Source organism: Mustela lutreola, chromosome 12 (genome assembly GCF_030435805.1).
Source record: "Mustela lutreola isolate mMusLut2 chromosome 12, mMusLut2.pri, whole genome shotgun sequence".
Classification (NCBI taxonomy): Eukaryota; Metazoa; Chordata; class Mammalia; order Carnivora; family Mustelidae; genus Mustela; species Mustela lutreola.
The window spans coordinates 61,652,348-61,673,472 of NC_081301.1; the positions used below are offsets into that span (position 1 = coordinate 61,652,348).

Below are 21,125 nucleotides of genomic sequence, written 5' to 3' on the forward strand. Positions count from 1 at the left end.
GTTTGAAAAAGAAATGGGTAGGAACAATGCAATAAGTAAACTGACTAATCATGGGGTATAATGAAAGAGGCACCATTAACACAGCAAAAGACTCCAGCTTTTATCTGCTACAAAGATGTAGTATCCTTAATGGAAAAACAGCACATGGGTGAGCGAAGTATAAATGGTGTTCCAGGATACTTAAGTAATGCACAAGATGATCACAGAAATACTGACTACAATCTTGGGGAAACTACGACACCCAAGTCCACACTGTGAGAGGAGTTATTAAAAGTAAAGCCAAGCAGCCAGCACCTACTATCTCAGCATTTTTGTGGGCACAGGACATACAGCACAAACAAGACAAACAAAAGTGCCTGCTCACAAGGGACTTACCTTCTAGTAAATGTAAGACAAATAACTAAATCAATAAAGACTTTAAAGATAAAGAATAGGGCCAAGGGCAGACCTCTGTGACCTTCTAATATTCAGAGGCCTAATAAAGGAGGATGAGAAATAGCCAGAGAGGAGAAAGAAAACCAGGTGAATATGGTGTTAAATGGAGACTAAAGAAGCTCATGTTTCAAGGATGGAGAAGTTACATAAAACGAGGATGGGGAACTCACTAATGGCTTTGGCCCAGAGAAGACCTTGATGGAAGCTATGTTAAAGCCCAGTGTGTGAGTGTGTTAAAGCATCAGTGTGAGGTGAGGAAGCAGAGAAGTAAGTATGGTGACTCCTTCCAAGAGTCTGAGAGTGTGGTAACCAAGATGAGGTAGCTTTTCAAAATGGGAAGAGTGGCCCGATGCTACTGAAAGTCAAGTAAGATGAGAACAAAGGTTAATAATGAGTTTGGGTAAGGTATAGGCCAATCACTCAAGCAGTTTTAGTGGAGTGGTCAGAAAAGTAACAATCAGAATGGAGGTAGGGAGAGGGTGATGGGGTTATGGACATTGGGGAGGGTATGTGCTATGGTGAGTGCTGTGAAGTGTGTAAACCAGGCAATTCACAGACCTGTACCGCTGGGGCTAATAATATATTATATGTTTATTAAAAAAAATAAATAAATTTTAAAAAGTCAAAAAAAAAAAAAAAAAAAGAATGCCTTGAGAGGGCCATCCCACAGAGAGGATGGAGGGCCACCTCAAAGGGAAGCGTCTTGCTTTGGGGGTAAGTCTGATACATCTCATATCCTAATTAATGATTATCTAGTAATGTCATCAGTTCTTCTGTTACCATCACCTGAGAGCCTAGGTAAAAATGGTCAGGCGTGTTCTTAAGTATAAAGCCTGAAGAGTGTATTTTCTTCAAATGGTAATGGTAAAAATTCTACACTGCCCTTACTGAGAAACTAGTTACCCAATATATTTCCCACCAATCATATAAGTAACAACTAAGGAAAATAAAGACACATATATTTAATTGCACATACCAATAATATTGGCATGTTTATAAATATAAAATTGGGCAGGGGCGCCTGGGTGGCTCAGTGGGTTAAAGCCTCTGCCTTCAGCTCAGATCTGATCTCAGGATCCTGGGAGCAAGTCCAGCTCTCTGCTCAGCAGGGAGCCTGCTTCTCCCTCTCTCTGCCTGCCTCTCTGCCTGCTTATGATCTCTATCTGTCAAATAAATAAACAAAATCCTTAAAAATATAAATAAATAAAATAAAATAAAATTGGGCAACAATTAAGAGGCAACAATACTACTGAGAATGACCAGATCATCTAAAAAGCATTTATGATGCTAACTACAAATTCTAAAACCCTATAATATAGTTCCTCAGGTAAGTCATAACATTAAGAACACTGTCTAATAATTTGAAAACTACTTAACATATACCAATTGTTTTTACAATTCTAATCTATATCTGAGATAAACAATGTTTGGAGGCATTTGATTTGTTTTTCCCAGCATGTGTTCTTAGCACCAGGCCTTATCCACCCTAGATTGCAGAATGAGACATAAAGGAGGGTAGAAGTTAATACTGGAAAGATCCTGTGGCTTCTCATTGAGAGGCAAATAATCAGCTTCATATTGTAACTGTTGTTATGAGCCACTCATGAAATAATTCTGATTATGCAAAAATTGACTATAGCTACAAAATCTAACCAAAGCAAAAAATGAAAACACACACTTAGAGAATAAGATTCCACCTTTCACCTTATATTTCCCTTCCCTTCATTTTCATTTTGATCCCTCTTTTGCTGATTTTCTCTCTACATCTCCTTCTCTAATACCACCTCATACTTGTTTCATTTGTGAACGCCCCCTTTGCTCATTTAATTCTCATATCAACACATTTTACACACATTCACATATTAAATGATGAGAAAATTAAAGCTGAAAGACATGAGTGGACCTATCAAACTCTGACAAGGTCAGTTTTATTTTGCCACTACCACCACAGATGCCTCTCCCAGTTGAAGTCTATCACTTTGAGAAGTATTTTCTTGTAAGACCCAATGCCTAATACCCACTTGCCATCACAGAGGATAAGTTACTCACACAAAGGAGAAACCTGGCTTATCAACGAACCACCATCAGAGAAAAAGACTTTATTTTTACTATCACCAGCTGGTCACAAGGTCACTTTTAAGAGCAAAATGAAGACATGCTGCCCATACAGTTGCTCTTACCACAAGATTTTGTCATTAGCAATGGCTGTTCTTAGAAAGTGTTCATGTCCATTGTAATCCATTGAAGGGGAATTCAGGGTCCATTAAGGATCCATCTGCAAAGTTCCACTTCAGTGACTGGTAATCCCAGTACTCTAGGATGACTGCAGCTCCACATTAAAAAAAAAAAACAAAAAACAAAAAACACCAAAACAAAAAACAGTGCCTTTCCACATCCCCATGCCTTTTTATAAAATATAATCCCTAAATTTCTCAAGAAATGGTAATACATCATTTCAGCTACCATAAAATCAAAAGCAAAAACAAAACCTGACTTTGAACTTGAATTGTAATTGACAAAATCTTGAATCTCAAAGAGATCTGAATCTCAATAAAAAAAAATAAATAATTCACATTAACTGGGGGCTGGGGAGAAAGGGAACTACAATGATCTACTGTAAAAATTTCTTTAAAAACATGTTTTATAACAGCAATTTTCCAAACAAGGAAGGAGCCCATGATAAACCATCATTCCACTGTATCAGGTGAAGAGAGTTCTGGAATTGAGCTTATCCTAGACAAAAGAAAGCGAGTTAGCCCAAATTATTGAAGTTTGTATCTCTTTTATCTGATCCACATACTTTTCTATGGTAACCACATCATACAGTAACATTTATATCACAATTATTCCATCAGAAACCCTTCCACAGCTATCATGTGAGATACGTCATCAACAGTGACAGCCCTGCAATGTTGACATACGATCATAACAAGTCCCAGGGAAGCGCAACTCAGGCATCCACAGAGAAATTTAGAGAAGAAACAATGAATGGTCTGTGATCAAGAACCCATACTCCACAAGCTTCAAAAGGAATACTGAGCCCTCAAGAAAAGTCTTAGAAAGTCAAATAGTAAAAAGAATACGGGATTCCTTGAATGCTCATTGTCATATGCCTTGTTCATTTCAGAACTTCAAAAGCAGCATACCCAAGACTCGCTAACACAAAACATGGTATCAAAATATGTTTTTAAAGAGAAAGAACTAATGCCAGACACATTAGTATGAGTTGAAGGCCTTACTCTGGTCAACAAAAATCTCTACCACCCATAATTTTTAATTTAAAAAAATTGATACTGTACACAACTTAATTGTATCTATATCAATGGCAAAGCAGAATCCAGAGACCAAAAGAAAAATTAGTTTAAAAAATATATATTTTCAGTTTTTATATTTAATAAAAAAACCCTCTCACAAAATCCAAAAGAGTTTTCTGGGTCAACATAGTATGAATTGGCCCCAGCAGAAAACAGGTGAAATGTTAAACACTGGAATAATTTGAGGACTGAATTAAGGGACAGAACAGGTATAGGCAGGGCATAGAAAAACAGAAGAGACAGAGTAGGACCTGGGGCCAGATAACAACAGAGTTTTCACTAAAGCTAAGTCTGAAATGCCTTGAGAAGACAGCAGAAGGAGACTACCTGGGAGGCTGGTCTAAAGCAACTGCTGTCACTGGGCCCTCATTCCCTTCCCATCCCCATCTCAGCCCTACCTTCCTGCCTCCTCTTTGGTGCAGAAGATTAGGCTTAATGTTCGAGAAGCAGAGGGGTAGTAAAGGAATCAAAGAGGTGAGGAGTACCTGTGTCTGGAGATGACATATGTTGGCTAAAGAGCAATCATGTAGCACTTGTGTACCTAGTAAGATCTTTAAATATTAATATACATGAAATGGGAAGTCATGATAAAGAGATTTCAAGCAGAAAGGTGTACAATCTGAAAAAAGGTTTTAAAGGTGTCCCTCTGGCCTCTAAATTAAGAATTGACAGGAAAAGGGAGACTTTGAGAGTCACTAGGACAATTCAGGCCAGTGATAACAGTGGTTGCACCAGAGATGTAGTGGCTAGAGTGGTGAGAAGTGGTCACTTTCCTATAGATTTGGAAGATGGAAAATCGTGGAGATAATGAATTTGTAATTAAAGAGAAAGGAAGATATCACTGAAGACTCCAGAGTTTGGGGTCTAAACAACTAGGGGAATGGAGTTGTAATTTAAAAAGATGTAGAAACTGGTAAGAGCAGTTACTGGACTTAAGTCTGTGAAGCTTATTAGACATCCAAATGGAGTTATCAGCCTGGATCACTTCGCAGAAGTTTGAGGGTTCAGAGGAAAAGTCTAGAATAAAGATATAAATTTAGTAGTCAGAAGAAATCAAGATATGGATGATATTTAAAACTGCAAGACTGAATTCAGTCATAAGGGTGCAAATGTAGACAGAAAAGAGGAACCCAAGAACTGAGCCCTAGAGTTCTTCAATGGGATGCTGTTTCAGAGATAGAGGAAACCACCAAAAGAGACTGAGAAGGACAAATTGGGTAACATGGAAGGAAATCAGAAATGTACAGTGTTCTGAGAAACCAAGGAAAGAAGATCTTCAAGGAGAATGAAATGCAGTTGTATCACATGCTGCTAATAGGTCAGGTGAGATGAGAATTAAAAAATAATACAATTTAGCAACATTGGGTTATCAGGGATTTTGACAAAAGAAGTTCTGGGAGCATAGAGAGGGTCGAAGAGTGTGGCAGTTAAAGAGATACTGGGAAAAAAAAGAAGCAATAAAAGGGGGTGGGGGGTTATAAGCATGATGAGAAGAGGGATTACAAGAATCTTTCAGATAGGAGAAATAAAAGCTTGTAGGAAGATAAGAATGATCCATCCAGTAAGGAAGGAAAAACTGACAATGCTGAAAAAAAAAAAAAAAATGCTGACAATGCTGGACTGAGGAACTGGTGAAGCAGTGTTCTTGAAGGTGAAAGGGGGACTGGAGTTATGTGCACAAGTGACCTCAAGTAGAAGCAAAAACAATTTATCCAGAGTGACAGAACAGGAGATTGAGTATATGGGCTTTGGTGCTGTTGGGAATCTGTGAAGTTCTCTCATATTTTCACTGAAATGAGAAGAAAGGCACATAAGAGAGAATGAGGATGGAAACAAGAAAGGGATCTAGAGGATGTGGCTAGACTGCTGGGCATAATAAAATGTCCACCTGAGGTCTTGGATCTGGAAAGAGCAGTTGGGATAGTTGTGTGCTTGTCCCCAGCCACAGTAAGGCTACATAGGGACAAGCATGGAGAGCAGGGAGATAGGTGAGAGGAACCAGATGCAGATGTGACAAGTAAGAGAAAGGCTATAGTGTGAAGAGAAAGATGACAATGATAGGATATAATTTGCCGGAGAAGAAGTGAGAGCATGAGGGGAATGAGCAACCATGAAAAGTATGATCAATGGCTTTTTAGTTGCTGCTCGAGTTCAAGGGTGTACTGGGATTAAGGTAGTAGAAGGAATGAGCTGAAGAGACAAGGAGTCACCTTGTCACAGGATGAGATTTCTGAAACTGGAATTAAGAAGACAGTGCACATATTAAGACCACTGGAATGACTGACCTAGATAGGGTGGAGACAAGATCACTGGAAGAAAGAAGTCAAGGCAGGAGCCGCCCAGCAATGATTGCAGGCGCCTCCACTTTATGCCTAATCTCTCATATCCGCAAGTCACTTCAGTCAATGAAAATAACTCATATTACTGTAAATGATTTAACCCTCTTGCATTAAACAAACAAACAAAATGCTTGATGACCTAACTAATCACTAATGGGTAAAATATGAATACTCTAATTATATCATATCCCAAAAATCAAAGAGACAAATAAATGGAACTGGGATGTTTCCACTGTAATTCGCAATCATACGGCCACCCACCAAGCATAGGAAAACAGGCTGCTTTACAGTCATTTGGCCAAAAAGGAAAAACTCAAGGTGATCAAAATTTCTTAAAAATACAGACTTATTTACTTTTAATTAAAGAATAGTTGGCAAACAATATTACATTAGTTTCAGATACATAACAGTGATTTAAACTCTATATATTACGCTATGCTAGCCACATATGTAACTACCATCTGTCACCATACAAGGCCATGACAACACCATTGATTATATTCCCTATGCTGTTCCTTTCATCCCCGTGACTCATTCATTTCATAAATGGAAGCCTGTATCTCCCAATTCCCTTCAACCATTTTGCCCATATCCCTAAACCCCTCCTGTCTGGCAACCACTAGTTTGTTCTCTGAATTTATGAGTCTGTCCCTAAATGCAGTCTTATTTTAGAAGACACAGTCTTCTTAATAAGCATGCAATATTCAATGCTTAAAAAAAAATGAAACATCCTGCTAAAAGCTCTTCATGGGACAGATCTAGTTTTATTTATACTTCATCCCCACATATGAATAACTTTGCATGTGACTAGAACTCAATATGTATTTGCTGAATAAATGTCAAAAAAAGTTTAATTAGTCAAAAGAACTAGACAAAAAAGAAAAATGCTCTTATTAAAATTGTAAATATAACTATTATTGTATTTTCACCATTGTGTTTTATAAAGGTTTATATTGAAACTTTTCTCAAAAATGGTCAATGGCTCTCCATCACAAAAAAATTAAAAGGTCCAAATTTCTCTGTGTAACAGTCAAGGTATTTCATAGCTTGGCTATACCCACCATTTTAAAAGTACTTCATTTCAAACCACAAAGAGACAACTATCAAAAACATCCTGTCGTGACTTTACTCAAGCTGTGGATTTCCTCTTTCACCCTTAAACTTCTGAACCACCAATACTAGAATAATCTCATCCAATCTCCACCAGCTCAAATATTAACTCTCTCACAAAGCATTTCAGATACCCGTTATGCTGGAATTAAACCCTCCCCATCCGGTACTCCCATGTTACTTTGTGCCTTTGTTAGCATTAATCAGTGATAAACAGCTCAGCCTAGGACATATTCAAATACTAAAAACTGTCTTTGGTGGCTTCTCACACCCAGCATAGATCCTGTCACTACTATGAGCTGATCATGTCAGCTTTATTAATCAACAGTTTACAGTGGAATCTGAACATGTTTATCTGGCCCTCTCCTTGTTCTTCAAGAGCTATACCTTGAATACAATGTATACCCACCAAGATTAAAGCCAAAATAAGGCCCAAGGAAGATATGTAAGTTGCTGTACCATTCAAGGAAAGAAAAACAAAATCAAGAGGTCTTTTTATTCTTGTGACAGACAAATGGATTTCTTCCCACAGAGTTTTTCATCTTAAAGAGTTTAAAACAATACGGGATGCCTGGGAGGCTCAGTTAATTAAGTTCCCAGCTCAGTTTCAGCTCAGGTCATGATCTCATGGGTGGCGGGATAGAGCCCCTCTTGGGGCTCTGCACTCACTGGGGGAGTCTGCTTACAGATTCTCTCCCTCTGCCTATACCCCCATTCACATGCTTGCTCGTACATTCTCTTTCTCTCTCTCAAATAAATAAATCTTGAAAAAGTTTTAAAAAAAATCAAATCTTTGCAATCAAACAGCATAAAAAATGCCAAGTACAATGAGGACAATGACTTCACAATGACTGGACTATAACAATCATTTTCTATCTCTTTTGAATTGAAAGAGAATTTAACCCCTAACCTCAAAGTGGCAAGCATCTCCAATTCTTCATCATGGCAGTTGTTTCTTGTCCCTTTTTACATGCAATCCTCTAATCCCCTCATGAAGATGTGAAGACCCTAATACATGCTCATAGGCAGATGAGAGAACAACTGTTTTTGCAAAATCTAAACAGCAGGAACATATAATGTGCTTCTTGCCACAAGAGAAATTAAGAGATGATACATTCTAGGAAATCAATAAGATGATGTATCTTAAAAGCAGTAAAGAAAGCTTATAACTTTCCTAAACTAAAAAGCACCTCATAAAAAAATTCTATCATTCTAGATACTTTCAGAATTTTAATTTTGAAAACAGAATTTAATTAACTCCAGAATTACATATTTGTGGTCCACTCTCATCAGTAACAATCCTTACAACACAGAAAAATAAGTAGCAAAATCAAAAAGACACAAAGAAATCTGAATAAATTTTTTTTATGTTAAAGGGCAGTCATAAATTAGTCTAATACCTCTGCATTCTTCGTTATAAATACTAATTTTACCAAAAGTATGCAGCATATCATAAGAAGGCAGGAAATAACATACTCTTTTCTCATATTCTTAGACAAATCTATTTAGAATAGGAAAATAAGAAGTGTCATAAAAAGATCAGAACAGGGCTCTGAACTGCAAATAAAGACAATGTAACAAAATTCAAATGGAATAGGAGAAAGTGTGGATGAAAGAGTTCTTAGCATCCTGACCTTTAATTTATTGCCTATACACAAGTATCATGCTATCTTTTTTCTCAACAGTTAACAAGTTATATGTTTCAATTAAAACTGCACAAAACTGACATCAGAAGGCCTCAAGGGATGTCAAATACAGCTGTTTGTTTTTAATAGTAACCTTGGGAATTTTCAATTCTGCATATATATGTTACCATAATACAGTAAAAGTTGCCCAATTTTTCCCAAGTGTTAGCTTCACTGATAAGAAGGAAGGGAAGGGAAAAAAGAAGAAAGGAAGGCAGGCAGTAGGCAAGCAAACAGGTTGTCAGAACACCTATGAAGCTGAGATAGCACCCCCAAAGAAGCCTCTGCCTTGCCATGAAGGAAAGTGAAGTCAGCTGACACACCCCTTCAAAAGGAGGTGTGAAATAACATTCCTTTACCTGCCTCTAACCAATCCCATTGGAAAGCACTTTGGACACGACATGTATTCATCCACAGCTGGCCCAAAGCATGGACTGAAAAAGAATATACTTCATAAAAATCCATTTTGTAAACTTGAGCCTAAGTGCATCAGATTCCAAAACTGTTGCATTACATTACCAAAAAAAGTATGTTTCACCATATGCTTTAAGAATACCTAAACAGCTGGGTTGTTTGTTTGTTTGTTTAAGTTTTAAATGAATTTGCATACACTTATATTTTAATACTAGTGAAACATTTTCATACAAGAATTTTTATTTTTCCATTCATATCCCTGAGCAGCTAACTTTAAAAGAATACAGTCAAACTGTATTACCTAGTAAGAAATCTGAACATTTACTTTTCCTAGTATGAGTGCTGGTCTTTTGTTTATTTGAAAAGAGAAGTGGGGCACCTGGATGGCTGGTAAGTTGAGCATCTGACTCTTGATTTTGGCTCAGGTCATGATCTCAGGGTCATAAGATTAAGCCCCGTGACAGGCTCTGAGCTCAGTGCAGGGTCCACTTAAGATTCTCTCTCCCTCTCCCTCTGCTCATCCTCCTGCTGATCAGCGTGCTAGAAAAGAGAAAAGAGAGAGGAAGGAAGAAAGGAAGGAAAAGAAAAGAGAGAGGGAAAGAGACAGAAAGAGAGAGGAAGGGAGGAAGGAAGGAAGAAAGAACCTTAAGAAAAAAAAAAAAACAGAGAAGCGAAACTGTCAGTTACTGAACTAAGGTTCAATCACAAGCATTTGAATTTTCACATTCCATTCCTTTTCAGAGGAAGTACTGAAATAACCAGTATTGTTTGCTTTTTATGGTTTTATTGTTTTGTTAAATACAATATTTAAAATATTGTACAATATCCACTGATTTGCAACAAATAGAAAAGCTATCATATGAAAAAAACTTCAAGAACAGAACTTTGTAATTCTTAAAACACCAATAGTAAAAATGTTAGTAAGAAAATGTATTCTTTCCTTCTTATTTCTATATCGAAGTTAGTACACAAAGAAAGGTAAAAATCCCACTGCAACTCACAGGGAATACACATACATACCTTTGAGGGCAACTAGCAGTTCTGAAGGTACTACTACATGCTACCCTGGTTAGAATCAAGTTAATGGGGAAAGAAATACCTCCTCCCATAAGTAAAAATGTCTTTGGAGTATGGCAAAGCAAAAATTAGTCAACACACAAAGCTGTGAGTATATACATTCAGTCTCTCATTATACACCACTGATAACCAATCTTGTATATTAGTTTTCTGAACTTTCAACCTACTCCATTCGCATACATTAAAGTGCATTTCTATTTTGATCTGTTGTACTTGGCCACAGTTATCTGTGTTCCTTCTCCAGTGAATTCTGATATGGGAAACAAAGGCAGAAGAAAAATTATTAAATTCCCTTACTACCCAGAGCCTACTGACAAGTCCTTGAAACAGAGTGACATTCTTCTAGGGACTCAACTACCTCGATGTTAATACTTTGTGAAGGGCAAACTGTAATCTTAGCCCAACCCACAGAATGCTGTAAGTCTACTTTAACATATAAAAATTCCTTTAGAAATTGCCTTTATCTTTAAACTCCCAAGATATATGTTGGCAATCATCACCCAAGCATATGGCCCCACCAATACACATCTGAAGGGTCTCATGACTAAGGTTTGATTAGATGGTAATAAATGACCTTTACCCCACAATAGCTAGCCCCCTCAAGGTCCTAGAAACCTTGCTTTGAAAATTCCTTAGAGACTTAGTGTTATCCCTAACCCCCTCCCAACCTGAAAGTATATAATGGGCCACTCCGTATAACCCCATTGCTCACAAGTCCTGTCCCCATACTTTAATAAAACCACATTTTTGCACCAAAGTCTCAAGATCTCTTTCTTGGCCATTGGCTTCAAATCCAAACATCTTGTCTACATCAAATTCCAGGACTGTGTGGGCTCCTATAACTCTGCCTCAGAGAACAGCAGCTCACAGGGCACTGCGAGGTATGAGCATACAGCACCACCTGTTGTCTTGTAATCTGTAGAATAACCCCGGAAGACAAATAGGAGGCCTGTTAACCTGCACATGAGGGGTCACGAATGCTGCCGGCCATAGCTGAGCCCTGCCATATACAGTGTTCATCAAACGGGGAAGAGGCACCACAATTCCCAAAAAAGGGCTATAAAGAAGTGAGGGATGGCAGGAAGGGAAGAGTTGAGGTGGAACAGGAGGAGGAATAAGGCTCACAGATTACAGGAAAGCACTGTGCAGGCCCCTCCTTGTTCAACCTGAACCTTGAGAAAACCTATTCCCACAAGTCCCAACTTCCTGGGGAAAACCTTGCAAAAAGAAAGATCAGCTGGCAAAGAATTCCAGAACTACGTTCCCACCTTATTCATTCACAGACTTTTAAACTAGGAACCTGACCCAGAGCCCCAGACAAAAGCTGGGGAGAGGCACTGAAGAAGAGTCACATCACCTAAGAGCCCAGAGCTGGAGAGGGGTTTAGTTGGGTTGAGGTTTCCTCTCTCCAGGGTCAGTGTCCAGGAGGTGCACCTGCCCTTAGCTCTAGGTCATGTAGATTCGAAAATACACCTTTTAAATATCTCAAAGAAAGCCCCACAACAACAAAAAACTTAATTAAGATTCCAAATATAATAAATTAGAGATCCTGGAGATTTATCAAATCCCTGTTTTTGCTTGAAATATGAACATTTGTATACAATTGCTAACATTATTAAACATGCATATTTATCTAGCACAGGTAGGAAGTAAAATATACCATAAGAAGGATAGGTATGAATTCTAATATTCCCTAATATACTTGTTTACTTTCTTAATCAGGATATGCAATATATCAAAATCATTAACTTAACAGCTCATAGTTATCACTATAAATATTAGATACAGCTATATGTGCTCAGGGATTATTGATATTTACACTCCTCTTTGAAGCTGAAAACAAGTAATTTGGCCAAAGTCTCAGATCTAGCCAATCATGTATACCCTGATTTATCAAATTCTTCCTCTGGCATATTTTCCTAAACTACTGCTCTTGTCTTTTTGCCTCCATTTTAAAAGCACTTCACCAGTGGATTTACACTTAATTTGAAGTAAATTCAGTACTTTGAAATCTATAACTAAATAAAAAATACAGTTAGACAGTTCTTTTTAAAAATAAACTTTTAATCTTTTAACTGCACATGTAACAGTTGCTGTAGAAATACAACAATAAAATTGCAATCCCATCAAAGATGATGATGTTAAATAATGAACACCCCTCTATTATTTATAATACATGTGTACGTTCTTTCCTTTTTTAAGTAGCTTCCATACCCAGCACAGAGCCCAATGTGGGGAGCTTCAACTCACAACCCTGAGTTCAAGACCCACACTGAGATCAAGAGCCAGTCACTTGACCAACTGAGCCACCCAGGTGCCAACGCAAGTGTACTAAAAAGGAAAACATCCTATTTTGTAATCTACTTTTAATCCTTGACAGTATGTTTTAAATGCCTATCTATCAATAATTACACACCCACATCATTTTTCACACTGCTCAACACGTCATGGATGGATGTGCCATAAATGAGTCAACCATCCCTCAGTGTTGGACATTTATTTACTTACTATCATTTTTTCAGTTTCATAAACAACACTATAAGGATAATCCAAATAGGTACATTCTGGTGCAACTTTCTCTTTTTCCACAAGACATATTCCTAGATGTGGAAAGCAGGATCACAGAACACACTTATTTCCAAAGCTGACAGCCTGGGCATCCTGTAGGCTGTATTAATTTGCAAAGGCATTAACAACACTGGATGTTTTCTTTTGTCTCCTTTGCCAGAAACAACATTCATCGTTCTGCATTTCTACAACTACTAATAAGATTAGATTAAGATTATGTGATTACTAGCTACTGTATTTTTTTCTTTGATGAATTGCCTTTTACCTAGTGGGTTCTGTTTTGGTTTGGTTTGGGTTTTTTTGGTTTTGGGGTTTTTTTCTTTTTGGTTTTTTTTTTTTTTTTTTTGAGAGAGCGAGAGAGCACGTGCACACATAGGCATGCAGGCATTCTAGCTAGTGGAGGAGGGTCAAAGAGAGGTGAGAGAGCGAATACCAAGCAGACTCTACCTCTCCTCCACACCCCCACAAAGGGCCCCATAGAGTTCAATCCCACAACACCTGATCATAACTCAAGTGGGAAGCCCAACTGACTGGGCTACCCAGGTGCCCCCAAATCTTCTACTTTAAATGTGGACTGACCCTCAATTGCACCTAATATTTCTCCTCTACAAAATGGGAGTAGTAATACTATGTCTCTTACACAACAGTTGTAAAACTTAGATGAATTTGTGTAAGTTTTATACCTGGCACAAAGTAAAGACTTAATGAATTTTAGCTATGATAATTATTAATAAATTAAGACTGAGAGGTTTCTGGGGCACCTGGGTGACACAATCAGTTGAGCATCCAACTTTTGGTTTGGCTTAGGTCCTAATCTCAGGGTCCTGGGATCAAGCCCCGCCTCCAGCTCATGGTTCAGTGTTGTTGCCTTGAGCTCCCTGCTCCCTCATGCTCTCTAAAATAAATGAATCTTTAAAAAAAAAAAAAAAATTGAGGAGGGACACCTGGGTGGCTCAGTCATTAAGCGTCTCCTTTCAGCTCAGGTCACGATCCCAGAGTCCTGAGATTGAGGCCCCACATCAGCTCCCTGCTTAGCAGGAAGCCTCCTTCTCCCTCTCCCACTCCCCCTGCTTATGTTCCCTCTCTCTCTCTGTGTCTCTGTGTCAAATAAATAAATAAAATATTTTTTTTAATTGAGTAGTTCTTTTCTTCTTTAAAGATTTTATTTATTTATTTGTTTGTTTGTTTATTTATTTATTTTAGACCGAGAGCACCAGCCACATTGTGGGGAGCAGTGAGGGGCAGAGAGCAATGGAGACAGGAAAGGAGAAGAAAAGTCTCAAAACAGACTGCACTCAGCTCAGAGCCCCACAAGGGGCAGATCCCACCACCTTGAGATCAGAACCTGAGCTAAACCAGTATCTAGTAACACTTAAGTGACTGAACCACCCAGGAACCCACAGAGGTTCTTTATATATTCAAGTGGCGTTGCTTCTCAAACCTGACCACTAAAGCACACCTAATGGCAAAGAAACACTCATAGCCCCATAGCATCTTAAAAAAAAAAAAAAAAAAAAAAAAACAACCAGCATCTCAGATGTGCCAAATTTCCCTAAAATTTCCAGTTTTATTTTAAATATTCTTATAAATTTTACATTCTGCCCCAAGTTATATCAATATTTGACTAAATATGTTTTCAGTTCATTTGCTATTAAGTAATATTTAGGAATTACAACTACAGCTTAAGGAGTTTACATAGTACAAGTACAGCTTAATATTAACCCACTATCTCTTATGTAATGTAAGTGGTATACAGTACTTGTTTATTTAGTTTGCAGTTTTTCAAATCTCACGGTCTCTTCCTTCATGGAATCCACCAATGGATCCCGCTTGGAAAGTCCTCCCAAACCAAGGATCAGATAAATATTCTCCCACATTTTCTTTTAATACATTTAACATGAACAACTTCAGCCACATAAAATTTTGTTTTGATGTGACAGGAATCTCAATTTATTTCCACTTACCTGCCACCCATCTTCACCCTCTTTTGCTCTGTCAAAATTCCCTAAAATAATGAAGCTTTCAAAATGTAAGCACATATTTAGATACTTGCTTCATTAAATGATTAACTGCTATATTAAAAATACAAATAAAAGCATACTTTTGAGTTTTAATTTTTTTAAGATTTTATTTTTAAGTAATATCTACATCTGACAGGGGCTCAAACTTAAAACCCCAAGTGCAAGACTTGGGGACTGAGCCAGCCAGGCACCCCTGAGTTTTAATTTTTTTTTTTTCTGAAATGATTTTAATTTTAATTTTATTCCAAATCCTTTCTTTTCTATTCCAATTTATGTTGCTATTTCATCTTATATAATTTTCCAAAGTCTTTTGCCTCATTTTTATTTACATGTTTACATTTTTAATTATAATTGTATATATTTAAGTTATTTTATTTTTTATATAAAAAAATTGAAGAGCATTCTATAATTTTGGGTACAGCATTTAATAGAAGAAATCTTTGAAACACCTGGCAGTATTAAAGATCCATCTACATCTTTGGTGATTTTTCATGGCCATTACTGAATAGTTTGAGTTTTTAAAATAAAATTTCTATCCCCAATACACATCAATGAAAGTTGATGTGCTAGATCAGATAGTTACGACATGGCCAGATTAATGAACTGCAGCAGTAAAGCAATGTGTTAAACTCTCAAGCCTTTCTGGTCTACATTAGAGAGAACAAGTGCTGATCTTTGCAGCTCCCTGTCCCCTCTTCCTGTATCTGCATATGTAAATCTGTTCTCTTAGCCACAGCTACATAATAAAGGACATCCCCTTCCACAAATGCAAAGCTAGAGTCGGAAGAAGAGCACTTTTCCTTTGTGTGTACCTATGCATCAAATTCAAGAATTATATTCTTTACTTTCATATATGTTGAAGTATCTTTTTGCATTTTCAAAATGTCTCATGTTCTTGCTTTATTTTATGAAGAAGGAGGTCAATTAAAAAAAAAAAAAGAACAAAACAAGGGATATTTTAGAACAGCTATCTCAGCATTTGAACTTTTCTCCCAGTAGTACAGTTTCTGTCTCCCTGTATGATTTATTCAATTAAAATTTATTCCAGAACTACAGTCCTTTAGTATGCTCTGGATACAGCCCAGATGGAAACCAAAGAATAAATATTTTGACCTATTTAAAGTCCCTCTGACCCAGACGATAAAAATGCACTCCCCCACTAGGTACCCTCCACAGTTTTATTCTGAAGGACAGTTAATAGCATGGCTGGCATGTATGTCAGTGGTAGCTGCCCAATAATGATAGGATATCAGATCTGCCCCACAAGTGTCATCATGGAACAAAGAGTCTTGGCTTACAACTAGTTCCTGGGGCACAGCTGGGAAGCAAAATACAGGAATGCACTGACATACTACCACAGCACAATTTCACATGATGGGGACCCCAAACTGATTTAAAAAGTTTAATAAATGTCAACACTTCATGAGAAAGAGAAGAAACACTTATCACATCACATGTAGGAGTTACTATTTCAGTAACTTATAATAATTACCTCATTTAGTCCTTACAACTAAACTATAATATAATATTATTATACCAACTTACAGAAATCTTGCCTAAAATGATACTTTCTATAAATGACCAACCCAACTCAAGCTCAAGCAGTCTAAATTAAATGCCACTTAATGTCCCCAACTAAGCTTTACAAATTAATGCCACTTAATGTCCCCAACTAAGCTCTTTAACTTCACCTTCCAAAAGCTTAACAAAGAGCAAGTTCAGCAGGTCTGAGTTATCTCAAGAGAGTATCTGTCCTAAATGTTTGATAGAAGCTTCCATTTCTAAAAAGACTACTTCTTCACCTAGGAGGCCCATGGATGTGCTCTTTCCTTTTTCTTGTAAATAAAAGCATGACATGATGGGATCTCGGTTGGGTCCTTCCACTGAAACACTTGCCCAGTTACACCTCGTTCAAGTCCACCTCATTGTGGAAGAAATGAGACCTGTAGGGTCTTGCACACACTGCTACTTGTCAGCTTGTAAGTTTCCCTCAACAAATTTTATTTTATTTTTGTACTGTGTGTTTATACACACACTGCTCCTTTGCACAGCAGTTGCACCATACAACACGAAGGGACCAAATCCATGAACAACCCGCAATAGTTTTGGGTGCATTATAAATTTATTTCACAAAAAAAAAGCACTTCAATTTGATGACATTTTATGCTAAATGCTCACACTTCTTCAACATAAAATGAACATTCTTTTAAGAAACAACTAATCTAGAAGGATTATAAAAAATAGTACAAATATCCCTTACTACACTAAGTTACATTCATTTTTATCACCTTCTATTCCATATGAAACATATCAATTACAAATTTGTAATCAATTAATATCTTTAAGGTCTTCATACGTCAAATTAGGTCAAATGCTATTAGGGAAACCCTCTTATCAAGACTGCAGGAAAAAAAATTGTGAAGAGACACTGCCCTCTGCTGGTTAATGATACACACTGTCCATAAATCTTTATTTTGAGAACAAAAGTAATGAAATGCATTAATATTTAAGTACCATGGTCCATAATGCTATTTACAGAGTCTAATAGTGAGTTTTGATTATATGAGAATGATAAACACATGTACACGTCATAGCAAGAGCCAATATACAATTTCAGGCTCTTCTACTATAACAAATATAAAACATTACATTCAATCTGCAAATAGTTTCAAAGCAAATTTCCATTTTCACTCTTTCAGCAATTTTTTAAATAATGTATATCAATGCTGTTTATTTGCATTTTAGGATCAATGATGAATGTCACCTTAGAGATCAATTAGTAACTACAGAATAAAGTTTTAAGGCCTTAAAAGTACTATGGGGCGCCTGGGTGGCTCAGTGGGTTAAGCTGCTGCCTTCGACTCGGGTCATGATCTCAGGGTCCTGGGATCGAGTCCCGCATCGGGCTCTCTGCTCGGCGGGGGGCCTGCTTCCTCCTCTCTCTCTCTGCCTGCCTCTCTGCCTACTTGTGATCCCTCTCTCTGTCAAATAAATAAATAAAATCTTTTTTAAAAAAAGTACTATGATCATGTACAGACACATATTTATCACCCTCCCCTACACTGAAATTTTGGTACAAACTAAGTATCTTGAAGTTGATAAATTTCAGAATATTTCTAACATGTGCCTATATGACACATGTGAACATTAGTTTAGACCTCTCTATATAAACACTACTGAAAACTATAAAGATAACTTTATTGAATTCTAAGTAGTACAGAATAATACATGAAAACAGCCTTGTAAAAAAAAAAAAATCCAACAACAGAAATGCATAAAAGGTGAGGGTTCCTGTATTATACACCTCAAATTCACTCCAATGGCTATAGGCCAACATAATTAACCCTTTGTATCCTTCATTTTGTTTTTCTATTTACATATTTTTGAGATAGTTTTTAAAGAAGATTGATTCACACTATACAAGACACTTAATCACCTTGATTTTCACTTTATAATAGATTTTTAAGATCTTTGTCACAACAGTGCATAAAGATTTAACCCACTGGTTTTAACAGCTGTCTTCATGAAATAAAATACACATATTATATAAACAAATACTATGCAGTGTAGTTTTTAATGTTTGCCAAACTAACACTTAGAAGCAACATTATATTAAAACTCACATGAGTCTATAACTGTACACAATAACTATATAAAAATAGATAATTTTCCAGTGACTTAAAGAGAAACCATTAAAAACCAAAAGCTAAACCTATACAGAGGGGAAAATGGACATCATATATTTGTGAAAAATATTATGTATTTGTATGTTTTTGACTATTTAAAAATATTCAGCCTCCATTAAAGAACCACCAAAAGCTCACAAAAATAGTGAGCATGTAACACACTTACAACCATACAGTATTCCATTGATCTTTCCTTTTTATATGACTCTTGCTTTATACCACAGTTAAAAATCCCCAACTGAAAATACAAATAACTCTATAAATAGCACATTTCCTTGAAGTTCAACCCTCCTCATTTGTGTTCAGTAATCCATACAACTCTATGATTAGTTCTGCTGTGGGCTTAAACCATAAGATACAAAATGGCATAAAGCAGGCTAGCTTTGCCAAACTAACACTTAGAAGCAACATTATATTAAAACTAAAACTAAAACAACATTATATTAAAACTCCTCCCTTCACTTAGCTATAAATTTACTCTGAAGGTTTATTAATGAACAGCACAATCACAAACACCCTAGCTGTTATCAGATCCCTTCCTGTTAAATTTACTGAAGCATATACGCTACTGTCTGCATATCTCCATACATATGCTTTGTAAAACCACAGATCTGCATATTGAAACTGGTTTTTAGTAAGTTTTCCCCACCTTCAAACTGCCCAGTCCCAAAAGTCTGTCATCCTCTGTTAAATGTATAGCTCAGTACTTGAATGAATATTTAATCTATGGTTATGCCTTGACTTTCTGTTGAACGCCCATTTCCCTCTGTGTCTTATTTCTATTTCCCCAAAACTGTAGTTTCCTCGCCCTTTGGTTTCCCAGCTTTTGACTATGTGTTTGGCATGGGTTCGGTTTCACAGTTATCACATCTTGGAATAGCAGCAAAGAAACACTTTCTCTGCCTTTGCTTCAGAGATAAACCCATTAAAGCAGAAGGCCCAGAGCTGCTAATTTGCCCACTGAGGACCACTTTCTCACAGACCCTACTGAGTGACTGAAACAACAGGAAGCTGGGAGCTGGACACTTGACATTCACTGAAAAAAGTTCCTTCCATATTTGTGTTTGTTTGGCTTTATCCTGTTACATTTCCATAAATAAGAAGCATCATTTATTTACTTCAAAGCTGAATAATTATAAAGTCTCGGAAAATACATCTAATTCAATCTGCTATGGTGTCAATCAGTTACAGAAGGTAAATGGAGAAAATAAAGTGGGGCAGAGAGGGGCCAGAGGCTCTCTTAAAATGAAATAAACCCAAACAACACTATTTAAGTGTACTAAAACTAAACTCTATCTATGGAAAGTCTAGGTTTATAAACCTCCCAACCTCAGAATGTTTCTTTGAGACACAGTGATTTGCACAGCCCAAATTTTCTTTATAAGTAACCACAACAGTTACTCAGTAGAGTATCAACTTCAGACTCTCCACTTCACAAAGAGTGGATACTTTTGTAAAATGGATCTGCACTTCCAGTTCCTTTTCTTCATTTTTACATAAGCTATGTGACTAGCAAGATAACCAATATGAACAAAAAGTAAAGCATAAGAGGAACTGAACAACAATCTGTGCTCAGCACTAACATCAGTCCAGTGCTGAGTAGCTGCATAAATCAGAGACTGATTTAGCTTTGCCACAGACACCGTTCATCTCAACACCACCAGCAAACACATCTGTACAGTAATTGGATTAAAATGTACCATAAACTGTTCATAAAGAATCTATACTATAGAAATGCCTTCTAAGATGCATTCCACTGACGTTTACACTATAATGTAAACCTATGCACAAATCTAAGAACAGCAGTTTATCTAGTAAGATATCTTGGTCATGCTTACTCAAACTATACATTTTAGGGCTTGGGATTCAGCATTAATTACGAAGGTCATGGGTATAAGCAGCACCAAAATTCAGGAAACCTCTCCAACACTCTTTCTAGTCAAATGTGAAATACTAAAGCATGAAACACATTTTCTAAAACTTATGAGTATGTACCTCAATGAATGTCATTTTAGAGAAATAATCTAATACTTCAGAACTTCCAACATTCAACCTCAAGTAACTTACCAGAGCCACTTACAGAGACAATATGTAACAGAAAAGAATTTCACACAGAGGAGCTGAGGAAGGTTTGGAATACTGCTTTCTTAGAAATCCTTTCCCTCATCTACTCCTTCAGTCCCTTGCCAAGACAGCCTCCAATGTGTGTCCTTACTGGCAGATTACTGCTGCATTTTGTTCCTCAACTCAACCCTAGCATACCCCCAAAATAGAAAAGTTTGCATTAGACTTTTTAAATATAGATGGTATATGCTCTTTGGTTCCTGGATTTTAAGAATGACATAAAATTAAGGGGTATTTTAAGCACCCTCTGCTCTCTTGCAACAATGGGCAATAATTTCCTAGTTGTCTTAATTTGTGTGCATGTTTTAAATCTAGAGTATCCTTTATGATTATTGCAGTTGATATTTTCTTA

The 21,125-nt window shown here is 36.9% G+C and overlaps 1 protein-coding gene across 11 annotated transcripts in view; it reads right to left on the reverse strand.

Moving 5' to 3' along the window:
• Positions 1 to 21,125, reverse strand: part of KDM4C (lysine demethylase 4C) — a 521,081-nt gene that overhangs the window by 343,266 nt on the left and 156,690 nt on the right. The window contains exon 9 of one of the 11 annotated variants that reach the window (XM_059142117.1): positions 8,448 to 9,941. The exons of the other annotated variants lie outside the window; for them this stretch is intronic. Coding sequence (XP_058998100.1) covers positions 9,771 to 9,941 — 171 coding nt within the window. The 3' untranslated portion in view covers positions 8,448 to 9,770. Of the gene's footprint in view, positions 1 to 8,447; positions 9,942 to 21,125 lie in introns of those variants that run through there. 11 annotated transcript variants of the gene reach the window in all.